General features: G+C 45.6%; 1 protein-coding gene across 6 annotated transcripts in view; it reads left to right on the forward strand.

Annotated features, from left to right (window-relative positions):
- Positions 1-22,600, forward strand: part of fbrsl1 (fibrosin-like 1) — a 250,529-nt gene that overhangs the window by 102,667 nt on the left and 125,262 nt on the right. For 4 of the 6 annotated variants that reach the window (XM_076104290.1, XM_076104286.1, XM_076104287.1 and 1 more), the window contains exons 3-4: positions 717-818; positions 4,755-4,790. In XM_076104290.1, the coding sequence (XP_075960405.1) occupies positions 717-818; positions 4,755-4,790 (138 nt within the window). The remainder of the gene's footprint in view (positions 1-716; positions 819-4,754; positions 4,791-22,600) is intronic. The other 2 variants (XM_076104289.1, XM_076104291.1) reach the window with 1 other exon arrangement.

The following is a 22,600-nucleotide window of genomic DNA, read 5'->3' on the forward strand; positions in this document are numbered from 1 at the left end:
GAGTTGGTAAATCCTTTCATTTGCGTCCCCGGTTTGAAACATAATTGTCCTATACTGTTGTTTTTCTGTGTCTGAACATTTGATATGAAATGAATAGTTCTGGTCTTCAGTTGTTGTGTCAAGGTTGAAGCTGTTGTAATTTAACAACCCTGTCTCAACGATAGAGGTCTAAACAGCACCACCTCAAGCGCTGGTCTTGTTTTACCAGGAAACCCAATGAATTACCCACATTTAAAGCGCTATGTTGGTGGATGGAATAACATTGAACTATTCAATTATCATGATGGCCAATCTATTCAAATATAGATGGTTAGAATTTGCCGCTTTTCCACTGATTAATGATTCATCCTTAAAAAAAATGAAACTAGTGTTTTCATTTGCGCGTGTCCTTTTCTCTTATACAATTGTGTTGTGTCTTCTTTATCCTGGGGGTCCCATACATGCAGCCATAGACAAAATCTTGGCGTTGTATTAAACCGGCAAAACATCTCTGTAATGTTCTTTCAATACATAACAGTTTGAATTTTTCTCCTTGCCATTTTATGAAAGTAATAAAGCACTGTGCAGTGATTTACAGTTATTTGAGAGCAGCTTTTAGTCTCTCAAATGTCTGAAAACTGCTTCTCGGGGTATATTGCTTCATTGTGAAGATAGTGGTTTGGTTAATGAAGTAAGGGGATGAATTCAAGATGTCCCTTTTCTTGTGTCCTCTGCAGATCAAACCCTTTAAGCTATGTCCGGTCAAAGTCAGAGAGGACGAGATGGTGCAGGAGCTCAGCCGACCGCACAGAAGCAACTCCAAGGAGCAGCTCAGCGAGGTGAGTCCTTGGACAAGACCTTTCGCCTTTTCCCAGACCTCCTACAGCGAGCCAGGCTATCCACTTTCACAGGCCAAGGCAGGAGACCCCTGAAGTGGGATATAGAAAGCGGTCGGGCGACAACAACATTGAGGCTGAGATCAGAGAGCAGCTGGTGCAGTAGCTCCTGCTGTTTGCAGCTATCACCTCATAAATCCCCTGTGCGTTGGGGAAAAGACTGGCTGGCTGGCAGCACACAGACAGGAAATGATTAGGCCGGTCGCACAGCATCACCTTGTTGGCCTGGCATTATTTAAGCATGGCGCGGTTAAATGTAGACATGACCTAACGCAGTTCAGCCAGGTGTGGGCTGACCCCAGGATGGAATGAGTTAAAGAGACTGTTCCAATTATGGCTGCGGCAGCATCCATATGCCAGCCCATTTAGAGGATGAGTAGGTGCCAAAGGAAAATGGAGGCCAGGCATTGGTTCAGCATAAGGGATGAAATAATGCAATTTAGATACAGGGAGCGTAATGAGAATTTATGCAAAATCCCAAGCGGCTCATTTTAAATGAATGTAGAAATATGCTTCCTAACTAATGCCTGTCAAGCAGACCTCCCAAACCTAACAAAATTCAATCAGACTGTTCATTTAGCTGACGAAAGCAGCAGGAGGAGAGAGAGAGAGAGAGAGAGAGAGAAAGAGAGAAGAGGAAGGGAAATGTGCAGCTCCCTTTTCCAGCAGGGGTAAAATTATGGAAGGAAAAGATTTTTAATGAACGTATTAAATGCATTGTTTTAAGCTATTCAGCATTCCAATTGAAAATCCAGCTTGATGAAGAGAAAAGAAAATCACCCAGCCTAATTTTTCCCATCTTCATCCTCTTTTCTCCGTTTCTCTCGTGCACTGTCCCCACACTTCCCCTCGTGTTATTTCTCTTGAATTTGTGTAAAAGGCTGTCTTTTAATGAAAAAGTCAGGGGGAAGAGGCGGGCTTGTCAGATAAAAGACCGACGCTGGTTGACAGCTCTGACAGGGATATACGACAAGCGCAGAAAAGGAGGGGGGCACGGAAGAGGGGGGTGGTAGAGTGGGGGTGGAAGTGGTGGTGGTTGCGGTGATGTAGGTGGGGGTGGCGGCACTGTTGAAAATTGCACGCTGTAATCGCCGGCGGTGTTGGATGTGGCATGTCTCTCTAATCTGCTGCCAAATAAATGGTGCACAGACGGCATCCATATCTATCCATCTCTATTCCTCTGCTTGTCTTTACCTTTCTCTTCCTCTTTCTGTCTGTCCCTCTCTCTGCTGGCTTCACTCCACTCAGTAAAGGCCTGGACATAAAACACCGTGTCACTGTCTCGATATTTTTTCAGCTCCATGAAGTCTCCGCCACAACACTGAGAGCACTGCTAGTTTTTCGTAAAACACGCTCCACCGTATCAAAGTGGCTCCCCAGCTTTAAGAGCTCTTAACTAATGATGCCGCATCTGCAACGAGTCAAATGGATTTCTCTTGTCTTACCGCCAAAGGAAATAGAGACAAATGCGACATGTGGACGCGCCCGCCTGTAAAAACAGTCATGCATCAATTTGGGAAAAACCGAAGGAGATGCTGTTTGTTCATTGCAATGGTTGGGTCTTTATCTGTTTATTTTGACTAGGTAATTGTGCCTGCGGTGCAGCGGGGCCCCGGCACTAAGCCACACAGGGATTAGTGAAATATGAGGGGGGGGGGGGGGGGGGGGGGGGGGTTCACAGCATCTGTATCCTGCGGAGGAGAGGGGGGCAGCTGTGGTGCTGTCAGGGTCTCTAACACCCTCCTGTATCCACCCACTCCCACCCACATGGAGCCAAACCCACAAGCTACCTGATCTGCCACAGAAGGCATACATGTTCGCATCCCTTCCGTTATCTTGCTCCATCAAGCTCTGATTGGTCCGCCTCTCTGGGTTGGGAGAAGATGGATGGACCCTCCCCTCTTGTCGCCATGTTTTTCTTTTTCTATCCTTTTTTTGTAAGGAGAGTGGAGGAGGGGGCATGGAAATGGGGAGAGGATTAGGGGGAGGATTTAGCAACATTTCTCTTCTCCGGGGCTGTTTAGTTAACCCGTAAATGCCGCCAGCATCCACCCCATCCCTCTCGCTACCAACCAACATAATCACCACACACACACACTCGTCCTCCTCCATCCCCCACGCTCGGGTTCTTAAATCCTTTTGAAGTCCTAAGCGCGGCAGAAATCCATTGAGAGCCATGTATAATGGCTTTTAAGAGAGAGTGTTTAGCTGGATGCCGACCCTATGGCTTATGAACCGCTGGCGTTTTAATGGATCCCCCCCCCCCTTCCCTCCCCTCTTTTCCTCCCTTCACCGGCACTAAATCCAATGGATTGTCCCTCATTATCATTTAAATAAGCCTCTCTTTCTGCTCAGAACGCTCCAAGTTGAATGAACTCTACATAGTAAGGCTAATTCCAAATGGCCTTGGCCTCCCACCACCTATGCACATATGCACTCACACACACAAACACATGCACACACCTATCTAAGTGCACAGACAACAGAGCACATTTTCACTGGAACACACTCTTTTGGAGCTTTTATTTCCACATATATTGCCTTCTGTGCCGTGTTTCCTGCCCTCTCCTCTGGCCTTGTCTCTGGCCTCGCAAGTGAAGGGAGCGGAGAGGTTGAGCAGAGCGGGGATAGCCTTTTGATTCCCGCAGAGCCTGCTTTCCGGTTCGCGGCGGGACTCCTCCCTAATCGTCACCGCAGGAGCCGTGCTGCGAATCAGAGGGGCACAAAGGCGATGATGAGGGCTGAGGCCAAGAGCAGGTGTGGGAGAATGGATGAGGGGTATTGGGAGGGTGCAAAACAAGAGAGGCAGTGGCGGTGAAGGTGTGGGGGAGGTCGCTTGGATTGAAGGTGGACCTATGGATGAAATTGGTCTAGCAGAAAAGTCCCCTCCAAAGACCGGGGGGGGGGGGGGAGAAATTGCCAATCTAGACAGAGGAATAAAAGAAGTGAAAAGTGGAAGTGGAGGGAGGGATTTAGAGATTGGTATTCGTGCTGGGCTCTGACAGACAGAGCCAGAGAACAGAACAAAACCTAGCTATTCCGTCTCCAGCCTGCTCTTGTTCAGCATTTAGAGGACTGCATTAGAAAACACAGGAGGAGTTTAATGGGCCAAAACACATCCCTAAATGCATTGAAGAGATATTTGTCTTGAGTAAAAGGGGCTGAAGTAAGTTGGTTTGGTTCCAAAATGTGGCCGACACCAACTTAAAAAAAGAATTCACAAAAAATAAAGACAGAATTAAAAAACAGCATCTAATGAAGGACATTGTTTAGTAAAAACTTTGGTAGACAGAATTACATTCTAGATGGATTTTCTTTTGTCATAAATGTTTAATAATGATCATAACGTAATGTCTTTTTGTCTGTGAAGGATGTAAAGCACTTTGGAAAATGATGTCTTGCCTGTTGATGCTGCTCCTATTCAATACCGTTTGTTTAGTTTGCGAAAACAAATTCCTGGGAAATGATCAGATGGAATAAGAAGAGAAGCCCGGCGTTAGCCATCGGCACCCTCTGTATCCCAGAGTCTCAGATTCAAGTACAGCCTGCACACTTTCACACTTGGCTTAACAGGCCTTTCCACAGCCATAGAATGACTATTGTGCACTATATTAATTATAGTCTTAGAAAATGATTAAGGTTTCCTACAGTGTAACTCAAATCAGGTCTCTCAGTGGGACATGAATGATGCCGCTCAGCTTGCCCCCACGGTGGATGCCAGGATGTATGGGTGGGATGTGTGCGGCGTGTGGTACATGGCGGGGCGGGTAAAAGGTTAACGTGAATATTGATATTAAAGCGGCGCTGCTTCATCATGTCTGTGTCAGCGAGTGAAACGCTCCTTAAAGGTCATCCCTGTTCTCCTCTCTCTCCCTACAGAGTTCCATTCACTCGCTGTCAGGCCGCGGCTACTCGGTAAGTGGCATTTTCATGCTTCATAGCCTTACGGCAGAATTACAATCTCCAACGACCCGCTTTATGGCCCCGGCGCTCGACATTTTAATTATGTTAAATAGAGTAATGGAGAAATCATGATATTAGGAACATTAATTCTGGCTGACTGACTGATTAAATTGCGGGAAGGTGTCCTGCGCTACCTTGGCGAAAAGAGCCTCGTTTTATTGGCATCGATCAGCATTCACCGGTGCTGCAATTTGGCTGTCAGTTTTATGTCTTCCTCCAGTGTCTGTCAATGGAGGATTCTTTTGCTCCCTTATAATGAAAATATGCCTAAAAGCCTCTTAAAAAAGCCTCTTAAAGGCGCCCGTATCTATGCAATCAATACAATGTCTCACCACCACAGAAATGCACGTACATGTACACCTCCAGGATGCATAGCAGTTAAACGCGTCTTGTGATTTGTTGGAAACGACTGACTGTACATTAATATGAGTCAGTGAGATGGTTTCCGTCATAGACCATGTGTTGTTCAAGGTAAATGTGCCCAAGAGGAATACTTAGTGATTCCTTGGAAAACGTCAACCCAACCTTTTCAAACATAGACTAGCTCACAAATTGTCAGAATAGGACTATTTTTATCCCTTGAAAGCATCTGTTGCCTTGCCCCAGTGCCTTTTCCAACAGTTCATTTGTGCTCTTCCCCGCCCATTGTTTCAGTGATGGGCCTAGTCTCTGGGTAATAGAGACAGCAGTCGTCCTTTATGTCCTTTGCTTAAAGGGGAACTAATAAGAGGAACATTCTTTAAAGCGTGCTACTTTTAGCTGATGAGTGGCATATGGCAGTTCTTATTGCAGCTTGGAAGCAATCATCCCGACAAACAAAACAACTATAAATGGTTTGTCATCGTTAATCTGCCTCAAAGGACTGCAGTTAAAGCGCTGAACAAAGCTTAACTTCAAAAGACCTTGATCTCTGCGCAATCTTTTGTTTTATTTATTTTTTATTTTGTTTTAATAGAACATGTCACATTCCTATTCCCCGGCGGCTGCATACTCACAGATGGATGAAAACAAATAAGACCTTCCAAAAAAGCTCGCGGAGCCCTTTGGCTCAAGCTGTCAGTTCGAGTCGGCAGGGAACGTTATCCGAGAGAAAGAAGGGGAGGAGTCGGAGTGAGTGGGCAGAAATGGAGGGGGAGGAGGCTTGGTGGTGGTGGTGTGAGGTCATTGGCATTTGGCATTGTGCAAGAAAAGGAAAGTCCAGTTACAAGGGCAGGAAGTTTTACGTTGTCTGGCTCCGCTCCCTGGCTATCCGGTGGTGCTATCTGCAGCATTCTTAGCCTCTGGGTACCTCCTGGGTGCTGAACTCTGACTCTCAATCTGCTCTGCTGCCGGGCCCGCTTGATTTCTGGGGTCTCCTTATCTGTAAGTGCTTCAGGCTTTACAGTATGATTGTTTCGAAGGGGGGGGGGGGGGGGCATGGGGTGTTGGGTCAGGGGGCTCTAGGGATCTGCCACGCAGAGGCTGAGTGGGTATGGGAGGAGGAGGAGGGGGAGGAGAAGGCCAGGGTCTGCATGGAGCAGAATGGCTGGAGGAAGAGAGAGGCTCTGTATGTGGGTGGGGGGCTGTTAGTGAGGCGGGGAGGGGGTGTGTGAGGGTCAACGAGGCGTAGGCAGCGCCACCGGCCAACAATAGCATGGACAGGGCTATCTCCTGGTTGGCCTCTGGCACTGATCGCCATCAACTGCTCTGCCTCTCCACAAACTCTACAAAAAAATCCCGCTGGTAGATGTGACGGTTATCTGTCACAAGGCACTAGGAGGTAAAAAAAGGCAATCTCTCCTGACAGTTTGTTTTCCACTTCTATGGGAGATAACGCCTCTTGTTGTGTGTGCTTCCATATGTCACCCTTCTTGGGTTGCCTGCCAGCCTTTAATGGCCTCATTTGAATGGTTTGCTCAGGAACGTAAAGGCAGTCCCCGGGCTTTAGTTCCAGACTCATGAAAAAGGGAAATTGGAAGTCACTAGGGTGTTTTCAACACAGGAAATACCTTTATACTGTGTTAAATTGATTTGGCACACAATCTGCAGAAACATGACATGTCTCCTCGTCAGTATGTTGTACTTCACTACTTTCTTTGTCTGTCTAGAAAACTGAACAAAGAGCGAAGAAATATTTCATCACTATGTCACAGTTGCTAATTGAATCCAAATTTCCAAGTATTTATCGTGCTTCCAAGTTGTATCTAGTGGATTGCAGACACTATGGTGCAACGCAGTGTTAACACGAAGCTGCTTATGGCCGATGATTTCAATACGTTCATAATTTGAGGATTTAAGTGAATGCAGAAAATTACATGGATGTTTTATTTTTCAAGTGTTCTAAAAAATAGTGGCCATTGAGTCCTTGCTTAGGCACAGACCACGGAACAGTCTTAACTCTCCCTTTATAGTACATACAGTAATAGCAACCTAGTTAAAGTGTTAAGGTATTTGTAACTTTTCCTGTGCCTCACTTTTTACTGACTAATAAAGGCAAAACGCCCAAAAAACAATTAAAAAAACCGAAATAATTAAGTCTATAGTCACCCATTAGACAACTGGTGTGATGTTCAATTCCACAATATATATATGATGAGTGACGTATTGACGTGTTGACTTTATTGCCATTACAACAAACATTGCACCGTGCTTGCCTTGGCTAGCTTATGTGTATACTGCAGGACAGACAGGACAACAAAGATCTGTCTCAACAAACAGATTGTACTTGTTATGGTTAAGACAAACCTCCTTAAGTTACTCATTCATACAAACATATGTGTTTATCCAGGTGATGACATTGCTAGACTTGACCCTCCCCCCCTTCCCCCCCTCAACTGTCATCTCCCATTTAGTGGTGAGGGACCGCTGAGTCCAGCGGCGATATGTAGCAGCAGGATTGAGACTCGCTATCTCGCTCTCTGTGGAAGACTGGATATGGAATTGTTTATCAGGCCGAGTCGCTCCTGTCTGCTTTGTGCAAGCTTCGTTATAGCCTCGGCTATGTTTGGGAGACAATATCTGGGCCCTGTTTCCTGCGCTGCTACCTGTTTGTTGTTCCACTGGAGATTGGCCTGGGCTCTGGCGATTTATCATCCTCTCTCAGGGGCTCCTTGATAAAGAACCCAACATCCCTCTCTGCGCCTGGGAGATAGAGGCTGCAAGAGACGGGGAAAATGTCAAAGAATCTCACTGCAACTATCTGCCCATCCTGTCGCTACCCCTGGGCTGGATATATACTGTATAGGGGAGGAGGTATTTTAGCTAAGCGAAAAAGACAACACACCTCCCTTTCCTTTCAGATGAAGTGATTGAACTTCAGTCCCCGTCCCCCCCCGCCCATCTTTTATAACCACCCAAGGCCAAGCTACGGCTCATGTTTTCACGCACGATAAAAGCATCGAGCTTTGTCTGACAGTATAATCTGACTCGTCTGTTTTGGGAGGGTTTATCTCTGCGATGTCAGGGAGTGAAACCTTAGCCCGAGTGTTTGGGTTGAGGGAGAGTGCTCGGAGCTCTCAGACACACCCATTCTTCATTCCCCCTGCTCGGGTTGTCATAATCATATTTAACGCTAAATGAGTCTGTACTCTAAACAGAGCAGTCTCAGAGTCATTTGTGCATTCTTAAACATCCTCGTTTTAATTGATTTGGCATTCACGACCTCCACATTGTGGCAAACACGCTTCCCTGTCTGAGTGACGAGGCTTTTTACAAGATCTTTATCGAATACAAGGATTATGTCACTTAATTATAATGGAAGCCATTAAAGCTTCACGCTATATTAAGCAAAACGACACAGATTCACTGGATTAAATGCTAAACTGCAGCAATTGAAAGGAAATTGAGTGTAAATGATATCAGCAAGGTCACTGTGCCATTATCGGCATACAGAGCGACAACAAAAAGCCAATGCTGCTTCCCACACAGTATATGAAATGTCTTAACTGCGTCTTTGTGAGCACCTCTCTCTGTCTCTCTCGCTCTGCTTACTTTTTAGCGGGGTGTGCAGGTGTCTCTATACCACCGGCTCTGCACATGGTGAAAATTAGTGAAGGAAACCAAGAACCCAGCAGGAGTGGGCCGGGGCCCTGACATTGTCCTGGCCTTGGGGTGGGGCTCTGCCTGTCAGGGGCCTCTCTATGAGGGCCGTCCGCCTTGAAAAACCTATTTGTTTATCCCCGTGTGCGGTCCGGCTTCAGATCCCGGACCCTGCTGCTCTCTGCGCACTAGGGACCTGGGCTGTTGCCGCTAGCAACAGATAAAAAATTGCTGTTAACCACAGCGGGGCCCACAACACATCAATCAACAGTTCTGCAGATAAAGGCTGCAGGCTTCAGGGGGCCCCGGCTGAATGGCACGGTTGAAAATCCTTTTCCAGTGGCTGAGCACACACAGCTCTGATGGTGGAGGCCGGCTATCATTCAGAGTTGAGGAGGGGAACTTCATTTTCAGTAATGCAGCTCAGGTTTTGTTCTAATGGAGATGCATTAGAATGGCAACCAACACAAAGGGGGCTCTGGGAGAGGTCATTTGAATAAACAGGCGACACTGTGAATAAGTGTTGACCGGGCCTCAGAAGAAAAAAAAACGGCCCCGGCATAGTTCAGCTGTTCCAAATGAACTCTTAATTGCTTTTGCCACTTGGCTTTGCTCTTAAGGCTGCTTAAAAGCTGGGACGTTCAGCTTCATCGCATTCCACATAGTCCGTTCGTTAGGACTGATGTGAGATCACCGACAGGAAGAGGCTAGAAGCTGTACTTCCAAGGCGCAGAATGGCATTAGAGGTGACGTCAATGGCTCATTCTAACCTTTTTTTTAAATCTTATTCCACCACCCTGAAAGCACATTTATGGGGATGACTTTGATGCCTGGTAATGAAAAAGAACAATACTGATCTTTTCTCATATCAAATCCAGTTAATGTATTCCCAGACGAAGCGCTATGCTATCACCCATGTTGGAGTTGGTCCAAATGAAACACCGGCTCTCGTGAGTAAAAGCATTAGTTTTATCCCCTGAAGCCGAGCCTTGATTATCATCACTCTTGCGTAGTTTGTCCTGGATGCACTGTCCCCTAACTCACATTTGCCCCACTTTAAACAAATAGCCCTATAATGTAACAATCTAACTATTCTCCGAGGATTTGTTTACTGCAGGCTTTCTACCCATTAAGTTTCACGGACACTGTAGACAACTAAAGTGGTAATTCCACTTTATCATATGTTACATATACCACAATCAAGCAGCAATTACATGCTCCTTCCATTTGTAAGAGCTCCCAATGCCGACGTGGATGTTTTAATGAGGGCTGTAATGAACGCTCAGGGTGTTTGGCAAGTCTCCGAGATGTTGCCGGGGCTTTTATGGCTCCCCATTATAACGTACAATTTGCATCAGCAAATTACAATGCTCCATATCATTATCCTGCACCAAGGCCCGATCATAAATTAGAGCTCCAATTACAAACATCTATCTGGGAACGGGGAATGAATATGATGACAGCCCACCATAAGCAGGCAGGGGGGGGTGGGGGGGACAGAAAGCCTCCTGTGGACTGTGGGATGAGACTTCCATAGAGGTGTGATATTCTCATAAACCCACCGCATGGGGAATTGATGCTTCCAAAAGAAATGGACTGTTTTTGGGTAAGAACGTCTGCTAGTTCTGTTTTGGCTGTTCCATATGTTCCATATTTCACGGCGCTCTGCACATTGAACTTTTTGGTGTTTTAATCGTCTTCCTTCTGCTAAGCACAACACCCACTGACTTTGGTGACTTGGCTGCTTAACACTCCTCATTTAAAGCTATGTAAGCCTGTCCATTCAGCTGTGTCTCAATTCAGACCCAGCTACGTCTCTGTCTCACTCTCTCTCTCCCGTTCTCATTCTACTTGATTATACACTGGAGGGAACATAATAAATCATAGAGATTTATCATGCTGCAACTTATTAATTCAACGCCACAAGTGTAATATTAGTCTATGTCATTTAAAGAAGCAGACATTGCAGCATTGCCAATGTCCCCCGAGGAATATAGAGGAATCCATTTAAGTTTGGGCAGAACCTAATGAGAAAAATAACGTACTTTGCGAGATTTTTCATATCCCAAGACTCGTCATGGTTTGCTCTTCACTTGTACTTCTTCATAAAACACCTCGCTTACTCTGACTGATATGGAGATTCAGTGCCCGCTTCTCTCCTGCGCGCTAACAGTTGTTGGAAGGAAAACAAACAGCAGTGTACCTGTGATGGCTGTGTTGCCTGTAATCCGCGACCTGTGACCGAATCTCGAATGGAGTGGTGGAACAAAAGGCGTACGTCAACGGAACGCTTCAGGCGCCGAGCAGAAACCAGCTACCGATGAGACAAAAGGCCTGCGGGTCTCCCGCAAACCCACAAGAGCTCCCCGACGCCGCACAAACAAAGCCTGAAATTAAGAAGAGCCAGAGGCAGGCCCATTTCTAGAGCAAAGCTAAAGTGTTCCTTTTTTCATGGCCTCTGTGGATTTCCAGTATTGGATTGTAATGGGGCAGGATGCGAATCAGCACTTTGCCATTTTCAGTCACAGATTTTGAGGAAGCAGGTTTTCTCGTCCTCTTTTTTCCCCTCTTCTCTTTTACGCCGCTCTCAACAGTCACACCTCCTACCACACTTTCCGAGCAAATTGTAAAGGTACTAAACCCGCCCTTGTAGCCTTTGTCAGATGATGTTTAATTCATATTTTGTTTTGCATTTTAACCTTGCTTATGTGTACGATCAAACGCAGCCAACTGTGCTTTTTGGCTGCAAAGCCAGAGCATAGGGGATGACTGCAAGCCCTTGTTTGAGTTTGAGAGGTCATGAGATGAAGAGACTTTCTTCCATATTCACAGACACCCCCTGGCAATTATTCCTGCTATCTTTAATGTTTCTATGAATCTATTAGGGTTAAACCTCCCACCCGCCTCTCTACATGTAATTCTACCCCACCTGAGTACCTTTTCCGAAACCTGTACAAAAAAGTTTTACTAAGTAGGTCATGTTCTGCCACTCGTCTTCTAATCACTCAACGAAAAGAACACAATTTCTCTCCATCGGAGCCCATGAGCCTTGCTCCTGGGATTTCTGTGAGCAACATACACTCATTTGATTTTCTGGCATGTGTTGTCTCCTTTTCCTTTCGCTCTACACCCGTCTTTTGACTTTCCTTACCGATTATCTGACAGCACACAAGCAACACCTACCCTGCCTCCAAATTCACTAGACACACACATATGCACACAACCCCCTCCTCCTCCCCCCTAAGTCTCTCTCTCTCTCTCTCTCACTGTCTCTCTCAGTGGAGAAGGTGTCTGACAGTAACAGCAGGTAAGGTATAAGATTACAGGAGAAGCCGGGGCAATTATACCTCCAGCTGATGCTGGTGTGTTTATGAGGAGAGTAACTGTTAATGACAGTGTTGTGGTTTCTCCAGAGGCTGGAGTACAGCTTAGGGAAACCTGCTGTTTTTTGTCAACCTAGCTTCCTGCTATGTTGTAGATGATTTTTTTTTTCTGTTTGATTTTTGGTCTTTCACTCTCTCTCATGCCTCCATTTGGGCTGCCGTGCCTTTGTGTTGCCCTGCACATGCTGTGGTTTAACCTTTTAGGGCAAACATTGGCACCAAGCTGGTACAGGTCTCCTGTAATGTGCTCAACTTGCATTTGGGTCTACTGACTGTATTGCACAGAAGAAATTGGCTTCTTAAGGTCAATGCAGCTTGGCTTGGTAAAGCTTAACGACACATGCACAGGACGGTGTTTGCAACTGCAGGTCTCACACTGGGGTTTTAGCTGCCTTTCCACTTCCTCCCTACGTGCCCTCACACACGGCAGGCAGATCGCAGCGACTGGAGAGGAGTGTGTGTTTCGATGGAGAAGCTTAATCATAATTGCACGGGGTTTCAGGCGTCTAGCAGTGGCGCTCTCCCAGAAGCTGTTCCTGGCTTCGCAGCAAGAGGTTTCAGCAGTCCTGGGATGTACATTAGAAACGTATCACAAGCTAGTTTGTTAACGCTCCAATAATACTTTTCTGGCATCGCAAATTCAATTTACTGTGAAGTGAAAGCAAAACTGATATAAAGACACAAAGATACACATTTGCGTTAATCCAGAACACCTTAAAATGTGTTGTCAAGCCATTACTCACAGTTGTTATTTGCCATGTTTGACCATATGTAAATCCTTATGCACTTCTGTCTGTGCCAGATGGTGCTAAGACACTATTTATCATTTGGTTCCTCTGAGGCTGCACCTGTTGGGGCTGAATCTACCTGTTTGACTATCCGTATCCTCTTTAGACCTACTATTTGTGAAGATATCCTTTACACTCTCTGTAACATTGCAGAGATCCTACAGAAGCTGTGAATCAAAGTGTTAATGTGAAATATATATATATATCAATTCAATATTTTCAGTTGTTTCATGTGATTTACTCCTTTATGAACCTTATGGCTGCTGAGTCAGTTTAACCACTACAGTCGCAGCTGGAGTTGTTATTGTGGTTGTTGTCCTGGCTTAGCTGTGACCCTCTCACTGATGGCTGGTTGTTAATGTTTTGGGCGGTCTTCAAACTGAAGGTTGTTTTACTGTTTCACTCATTGAAAGTCGCTTCGGGTAGAAGAGTGAGCTAAATGCCAGGAAATGTTAATGAATGCCAGACTTACCCACCAGTCGTCTGCATGACCATCCACGCTGCAGACCCCATCCACTGTGCCTTCAGCGTGAGGTTGGCCTTGGCCCGATCACACTGGGGCACATGGGAGATTAACTGGGCTGGCTTACTCACTCAGCAGGTTCCCCGACTCCCCTCCACTCATCCCGGCCCAATCTGCCAGCTAGCCTCCTGCTCCACCGAGCCATGGCAGCAGGGCACCGCAAGCCCGGCCCGCCTTCATTACGCCTGCCAGATGGGCTGAGAATTAGATTCGAACTCCCACCATGGAGGGGAGGGAGTGGAGAGAGATTGAGGAGGGAGGAAGGGAGGGAGAGAGGTGGCGGAGAAAAAGGGAGGAGGGAAGAAAGTTGTGGGGGGAAGAAAGTAATGGTTTTTGTTTTCATTTATGTTGCAAGTTATTACATTTTAATGTAACACCCCTGGGACCTGGCAGCATTAAATGCCTGTTCTTGAATAATCGACACTAACTGCAAGCAAATGCTAGGGAGAAATGAAATTAGCGAGCGCAGCAATTTGGCACAGTGATTATCGGCTCCTTGGAGGCACTTCCTGATGATTTAAGAATGCTAACATTTAAGCAAGTCAGATCTCATTACTCTTCAAGGTTAAATCGAGCTGTGTCGGAGGGGAGGCAGATTCTTGATTGGAAATAGTGCCTCCTTGTCTCTCCGTGTCTCTCTTCATCTCTCTTTGTTTATGCCAACGTCTCTCACTTTTGCGGCAGCTCACTGCAACCCAGAAAAGACTCGGGGCTTAAATCTCTCAGACCTAATGACACCTTTCGCTTAATTACATCAGCAATACTCTGCTTCCAAAGGTGTGATTTGTCCATTGCCAAGGAGCATCACATGCTAACCGCCTCAACATGTTTCTGTATCTCTGTGTGCCACACATTCCCCTTTACACAGATGTATGGCGGGGCCCCGGGATGAACAAAAGAAAATTGGGACCTTTTTGAATCCAATCCAAAGGGAAAGTGTTTATTACTTTTCCTACTGCGACACAAATGTTCTTTTATACTGTATATTTCTCTGCTATTCTCACTCGTTCTACGGAGGCAGAAACGATTTTCAAAGCAATTTCAGCCCTGGCATCTTCTGGTCCAATGTTTACCTCAGCCAGCCATACACATCTGTTCTCCACACAAACTTGATCCAATTAGGTGACACCAGACAATGGCTTACTCCTCCATAAACCCAGCCCAGCGCCAGGGGTCCCCAACAATACGGAAGTGTTTTCTCTTCCATTACGGGGCGTCAGATATTTTTAAAGGTGTTTACCCGCCGCCGATGTGTCAGCCCCCGTTTTCCAAAAGGGGGCTCAGCTGGGGAAGTGATAGGCGATGAGGATAATGATGCGAGTGGGAGCAGTGTGGCGGATGCAGATGCACTTTACCGTGCTGTGTGTGATAAATCCTTTCCTCCGCTCTGCACTGCACCCCGCAAAGTTGAGGGACAGATGGGTTGGACTTTTATCTCCACTTTCTAAATGCAGGGAAAATCAAAACATTTTTCTCTGCATTGATGAGATTTATTTAAAGCGAGGCAGGAGCAACAAAGCTACTTTGGGGAATACGTCTATTAGTTTTTCCAAGCTGTTGTTTTCTCATGCAGGGGGGGAAATCATTGCAAGTCAAATGTAATCATACCGCCGTTGGGTTATGCTCCGTCTCGAATAATAATAATATTAGGATGGTCCCTGGCATTGCCTACATCAGGCTTGTAATTTGAATTTCTGAGACACGTAAGAAGGCTGATGTTAATCACAACCAATCACTGATGTTATCGTTGTTGTTTTTTTCCTTGTTTATAACAGCTTTATCTTTTGGCACATCTTGAAATTTGGCAGCCTGAATTCATTATCTGCAGCGTTTCATGTAGTCAACAAACACAGTGCCTGTAATGTGGGATTTTGCTTCCTCCATACTTATATGCCGTGTGCACTGCACTGCATCTGATGTCTCTGCATCACATCTCGTCTTTGTTGTGGCCTAAAGGATTGCTGGATTGTAACAGGGTTACCCCCGGAATGAGGATAAAGTCTCCTAATTGTAACCAGGCATTTCCACATGAAACGTTCATGCTTAAGTATGATTAGCAGAGCTTAAGGTGGGTTAGTTTTGCCTCTTAGAAGGCCCTGTGACAATTTGGAAATGGATTGAAAGCAGCTTCTGCAAGCACAGCCTCCTTAATCTAGTGCCACGGGTTTTAACCCACCTTTGCTGAATTATTTACATTAAAGTTCTCGTGTCAGCTTTGGAGCCAAGGGCCTAGAGGTACTCTGTGTCTTGAGCTGCCTAGACCTCAAAGCATGGCAAGCATGGAACATATTATGTTGAGTATTTCCAAGACTTTTAATGGAACATCTTTTGCAAAGGTGAGAGATTCGTCAGTGCCACTTGAGGAGCTATTCGGCAGTTATTAGTAGACAAAAAATAATGTGTTGCATTAAGTTCAGAGAGACTGTGCCTTTTGTAATGGGATCAGTAGCGTGTACATTTTCTATTCCAAAGACTGACAGGATAGACTGAGTGCTCAGATCAAATAGTGGTCCATTCTCCCAGCCAGTGATGTGAATCCATCTCCCCATCCAAGCCATTCTGCTATCATGTATCCCATTTCCATATCGTCTTCCTATCATGTATATGAGATGGAGCCCTCCCATGTGCTGGCTGATGTGATCCCCAGATAGATTCATTCATACATAATGATAAAAGATGGGTTTGGACAGGGCTACTTATTTGACAATCATTGAAGTGCCACTGTGATGGATGGCGGGGAGGATCTCCACCACTCTCCCCTCCCACCCTTTAACTACGGCTCCTTCTTCTGATCCAACCCCAATTCATTTTCCCCAGCCGAGCTCAAGGTCTCGCCTCACTTTAAAAAGAGAAACATCAAATTGAATTAAAATTGCTCGCTCACCCAAAACAGAGGCCTGTGCGCCTTAAAAATCACACATCTGTTCCCACAATTCATTGTTGCAAAGTCAATCCCTCTCTCGCTGTCTCTCTCTGGGTGCGTGGTAATGTGAATTATTCATGCCAGCGGGGCCGCGCCGTGCTTCATCATGTTAAAGTGCCCATGACATTACTGATGGAGCCACCGACGCCCCCGCACTGCTAGCTATGCTAATGCATTTGGAAGGAGTAAAGAAACGAGATGGCAGCACCTCTAGGGATCAGGAGGACAAGAACATATCGCCTATCAGAAATCCGAACTTGAAAATCTAAGTCCTGGTCCAATCGCAGAAGATCCCTTGCCTTCAAAAGAAAAGCCCGTCAATGAGGAAACCAAACATTGTTGCTGTTCCAGGGCTTTGAATCAATCAGCCAACCTTCACAATTAAAGTGATCAGGATTCGTGGCAACTGAGAGCAGTTGAACAAGTGAATACGTTTCACTCAATCCTTTCCCCACCCACACTTTACTAGCTCGTGCTGAGATTCAAAGGTTTTGATCACGACTCCACTCCTCAGCTGGATTAGCTTTCTGCTCACTGAGAGAGTGCATCTCAGTAGCACCCGGGGGATTACTCTGTGTTAGCGCGCATCAGTGCTGGGAGCTTTGCGCTGTATTTATCGGAACCCTGAAACTCAATAAGCCAGCTCAATTGTAAGAGCAGAGAATTAACTTTGATGGTGATATTGAATGTAGAGCATCAGTTTAGCTTGTGGAAGAATATACGTGCACTGAATGGTGCTGTAGTGGACATAATGTGGGCCCACGGGGAGAGGCCATCATTCAGCTCAATTCGTTTGTCCCTCAGGTGTTTGTATTCATGGTTTGAATGGTCTGATTGATAGTTGTTTTTTTTTGAAGCCAGCAATCACATCTAGCATCTCCTCTCCATATCTGCTCAGCAGATTCATGCAAATGGGGGCCTCTCCCCAAATGTTATTTCTTGATGTTGTAAATTGATCTCGCAATGAGACGGTATAGTCTGGCAGAGGTTTTGCACAAAGAAAAACAGAGTATAGGACGGAAGCAGAATGAAATATTTCCACTGTCGGTTTGTGTTAAACTGGCCTCCGCTACGCTCTTTGTGAAGCTTTTCTCGCCTTTTCAGAAACCGCCCGTGCATCTGTAAAGGTGCTGGGCGAGATGAGCACAACTGATACTGTGGTTCCCACACGCTTTGCCTTCTGAAATTTCACAACCGATAGCGGTTACTGACAGAGGAGGCCTGATAAAATCTCACCTGATTAGAAAAAAAAAGAGAGTCGGAGCGCAGTGAGAAAGAGTTGAGGCGAGGTGAGTAAGAGTGAGCAGAGATAGGGGCCCCATCAGATCTCTGAGGTTGTGTCTAGGTTTCAGTTGACACATCTCTGGCTGGCCCTCAGTGCACCACGCTGTCCACAAATGAGCAGGTTGAGTCAAGACTGATGCATTACAAACCGCACTGGCATTGCTTTATCTTCTGATTGCAAATTTTGAGACGGAGATTCGTCAAGTATGATTACAACTTTTTTTCACTTTCAGATTCGATCAGAGTAAACCAGGTCAACCCTTTCTGAGTCTTATCTAACTAGAACCATTTTAAACACACACATACATATACACATACATAATCACAGTTTTTATTTCTACGTTTAATAATTGAAAGCATCAGATATGTTACATAGAGATGAGCCCGGCCCCACGTATGCAGCAGTTCTCACCCCAAAATAGCCAAGTAGCCAGGCTCCTGGGAGCGGCTCTGCTGAAACTCAAGAGATGCTATCGCAGTCAACCAGCCGTTCTTGTTGTTGAAAAGAGGAAGAAGGAAGGAAGGCGGAAGATGGCGTCATCCTGTTTGATCTTTTTCTGACTTAGTTTGTCTTCGTTATTCTTGATATCGCTGATCATCTCCATGTCGTTGCTGTCATTCAAGCTGAGGTGATATGATGTAGTTTCTAAGTTATTAACCAACAAAGGCAGTGATTTGACTCGCTCGACAACATTTGTGAATGCAAGTCGCAACACAGACGCTTTGAAGGAAAATTGTTTCGCAAACACAGCACTCAACTGTAATATCTATCCCCATTTAAAAATCACAATAATAGGAGCGTGGGTTTTTTTTTTTTTTGGTTAAGGCTTTTTAAATGTCAGTGAATTGACACATGTCACAAAGGGTCCGCCCCACTCCCCTTTCCTCCTCCCATTAGAGATGCTTGTTAGCAGAGCTGCCATAGGCCCTCATCGCTGTGACGGCTCAGTCACAATCTATTACGCCAACTGAATGCCTCCACGTCTCATAACTGGCACCAAATATTGGTTTTGCTGATAAATTCTAGGGGAAAAAAGCCGCATTAATGATGAGAAAAATAAACAAGGGGCTTGTCGGCAGGATGTGGGTGGCTGTCCCATGGGAGAGGAATCTCTGGGATATAGAAATAGTTACAGCGTCACCCAACAGGGGTTCCACCACCTCCCCCTCACAATCGCTCCTATACTCCCAGTGCCTTGCCGCTATCGACGCACTTGTATGGCTGTAGTAAGACAGCAAAGTTTTCATTTACCATCTACACAGCTCCCGCTCCGAAAGCAAGCCTTCAGGGTGATGTTAGGTCTTTTCATAAGTTACAAAGATGTAATTAGACAAATTAGCTCAGCAGACACTCGGGGTTGCGTTTTTAATGGCTGCGTGTTGCCTAGGTTGGTAATTAGCAGGCAGCCGCTGCTCCAAAATCACACATTGCACCCGGGGCCTCGCATTCGTAACCTGACAACCAGTAGCAGCGCGGTGATGAAGGCTTATGCATCCCACAGGCTTGGTTTGTCTCACTTGCCTGCCAGGTTTGATGTCGGAATTCACGCTGAGCCACTGTGCAAATCTCTCGTTTGTGCCCGTGTATCATTTTCTTCCAGGTTGAGCATGCCGTCCGTTCGGTACGGTGATGAATTCAAATCAGAAGGATGTGTTTTTGCCTCAGAGGCGCAGATTTTCATTTGAGCCAATCACCTTTATGGCTCAATTCATCAGAGCCTTGGTCTGCGTGTCCAGGTCTCTTGTTGTGAGTAGCACCCGGGGAGCCGATGAGCCATTTCCACACACCGTGCTCCTCTCCCACTTTTAATGACTTGCCGATGGTGATTTTCGCCAAGCGCCTGTTTTTTATTGGCTCGGAATAAATTCCCCTTCTCTCTCTGACTCTAGACATTCTCCTTAAATTGGATCGAGGGTGCAGAATGCCAAATCGGAAATGACCTGGCAAAATGCAGATTAACTTGTGACAGAATTTATTTGTGTATTTACTGGATGTGTCCATATTAAATTTGTGACACTGTGTTTATCACAAATATGACTTAGCTGCAAGCTTTTCACTGCTGTTACAATGATGTTCAGCCTTCATATGCAGCAAGAAATGGATTTTCTCTCACTTTTCCATTTATTTCTATACAACCTCAAGCACTAAGACGTGTCTTTGTACTTGTGTTTTTCATTACGTTTATCATTCAAAAAAAATATGTCACATTCAGCTGCTTTCAGTAGTGCATTGAATGGGTCATACTTCACTCCATTCAGCAGAATTTCCCACATTTCGTCTGTTGTAATCAACTGGTTCTACACATCTGCTGATCACTCCATACAGAGAAAGTAGATGTTTAGACATTTAAGTTTTTTTATTTCATAATTATAATCAACTTATATTTAACATGTCAATAAACCTGAATTGTTGAAGGAAAGTAAAAAAAACACCATGCTGCATGTATAGAACTATCGTTTGCCCCAACCCCTCACAGTCCCAGGGGCTTTGTACCACATTCTGTCTTTCTGTCCTAATTGTGGGGCAAGTTGGCACAATGTTCTACCTACAGAGAAGATTGGAAACAACGTGCTGTGAGTGGATAGCAGCACACATCCACAGGAGCTTTGTGTACTGGAGAGATAAGGCTGGAGCCCATAGCATGACAGGGAGTCGGGGACTGGGAAATGGAGGACAAGAGACTGCAGCCTTAAGGCCAAAAGACTCAGCAGAGAGTAATGAGGGCCAGCTCTCACCGAGGATTCTGCCCAAACTGCCAGAGGGGGGGGGGGGGGGAGCTGGAAAAACAACCTTGGAGTGCAAATTAGCTTTCCTCGCCGTAGTAGCTGACGTAGTACAATGTGAAAACAAAAGGCACAAATCACATATTTGAAGGTGCCTTTGATTCCAGGTGCAGGAATCTGACCCCTGTTGGGCACAATTTCACAAACACCTGAGTGAAATGCGTGAACGTGACACTGCATTGTTTAGTCAGTGTCTTTGCTTTGTTATAATGCGACAGCAAATGAGATAGTAGAAGAGATGCAACCCTATAATCTATTAAAAATAAGAATAATATCAATGTTTTCTGCAGTAGCAGGCAGCTGTTTTGACTGTACTCTACCTGCCTAGTTAGCAGCTAGCTGGTGAACATAGTGCAGCGTTTAGCAGCTATGGAGCCAGATATTTCCCTTAGGAGCTCGTAGAGACCAAAACAGAGCTAAAAGCAGTGTGAGTCACACACACCGCTCCAAATGAATGATAATGTCTAAGTGTAGATGTACCTCGAGTCATGTTTGTGGCCTTTTCTAGACTGAAGTCTCTTTCGCCTCTCCGGCAGAGCCTGGCTGCAGAGCAAGTACTAATCAGTCACAAGGTCAGCTCGAATGAATCAGCCGGCATCTTAAAAGGAAATGGCTGTCATCGCACATGGGCCATATGAAGATCCTCCGAGGGCACAATCTGAGTTGAAAAATACTTTTAATTTTGAGCTTCACAGTTTCTCAGGCGTGATTCGTGGCCCATCCATTATGCGTGATGCCTTTAGATTCCTCTAATGGAATTTTGCAGTTCTGTTTCTCCCTCTTTTGCTTTGCCCTTTCCGCTCTCTCTTTCATGTCACACACACTGAGCTTCTCTGTGCCGGGCCTGCCTATGGCACAAGACGTGTTGGATCATTTGATTCCAGCTAATAAGCGGCGTTAGCCCAGAGAAAGGCATAAATGAGTTGTGGCCTGCCTGAGCTCCTCCTGCTGCCGGTCTGAAGTGTTAGACGACCGGAGGCTCCTCGCCAGTCGGCTCTCTGGATGGAGGCTGATTGTGTCATAAGGGTCCAGATACGTACGTTCTCCTCAAGGATGATGCTGGAACAAGGAAATGTATCTTCCCTATTTTCTGAAATTTTACTGAAAGTGTTACCATCTTGTTTTCCTTAAAGATCAGATGTCTTTTTCACTTTTGAATGGTTTATCTAATTAACTAACCCAATTGTCAGTTCCTTAGTTAAGTGTCATTCAGTAGTGTGAAGGGTGTGGTGGGATGATGTGATGTGTTTTGCAGATGAATGTGCAGACACCGAGCCCTACACTGCTGCCTGCACACATAAATGCAAACAGACACTCCGTCCTGACCACACGCCGTCTACACCCTGACACACACATTACGCACGTACACATACTAATATAACCTGGGCAAACCCACGCCTTTCTTCACACGCACACAAAGGCACACACTCATCTATATATTCTCAGTGAAAATGAAAACACTTCCTTGTTGACACGTTGTCGTGCTTTGCGTTTTGATTAGCGAGAGAAGGGAAGTGGTAATGAACTGTGAACGTGGTGCTTCCTTCCATTTTTGAGCCCAGGCATCAGCTCATTCCTCCGCTCTCCCCGCCTGACGCCGCATTACTATTCTGTCCGTACACCGCTCCCAATTAACTCTGCTGTCTCTCTCTCATCCGCCTTTGTTTATATTCAATGTAAAAATGACTATTTGCTCCATTCTCTCAGCATATCTGTGATGATGAAATGCCTGGTTATGGGTGAGCTGTGACATGATGGCCGCTGCTGTTATTTTCAAAGTGTTTGGCTGATTTTTTTTTGTCGATGTTTTCCAATAAACTCTTTTGTAACTAGTCGTTGTAGACCATTAAGGCTGAATGTGTATCAAGAATGAACAGACAGACAGACCTACAGTATGTTAGGCTGTTAGGCAGACTGTATTTTTTTTCACATTTCTCGCTCCTCCAAGTCGGGCAATAATTATTTTCTTTCAGTTTCACAGCGTCGTTTGCACCCAAACATCTCTCAGCCAGAAACTTTTTTTCTCTTGTTTTACGTAACATCTCGTTGTTCCAGCTCAG

This window comes from Anarhichas minor, unplaced genomic scaffold (genome assembly GCF_050575085.1).
Source record: "Anarhichas minor isolate MPS153535 unplaced genomic scaffold, ASM5057508v1 ptg000030l, whole genome shotgun sequence".
In the NCBI taxonomy this organism is placed as follows: Eukaryota; Metazoa; Chordata; class Actinopteri; order Perciformes; family Anarhichadidae; genus Anarhichas; species Anarhichas minor.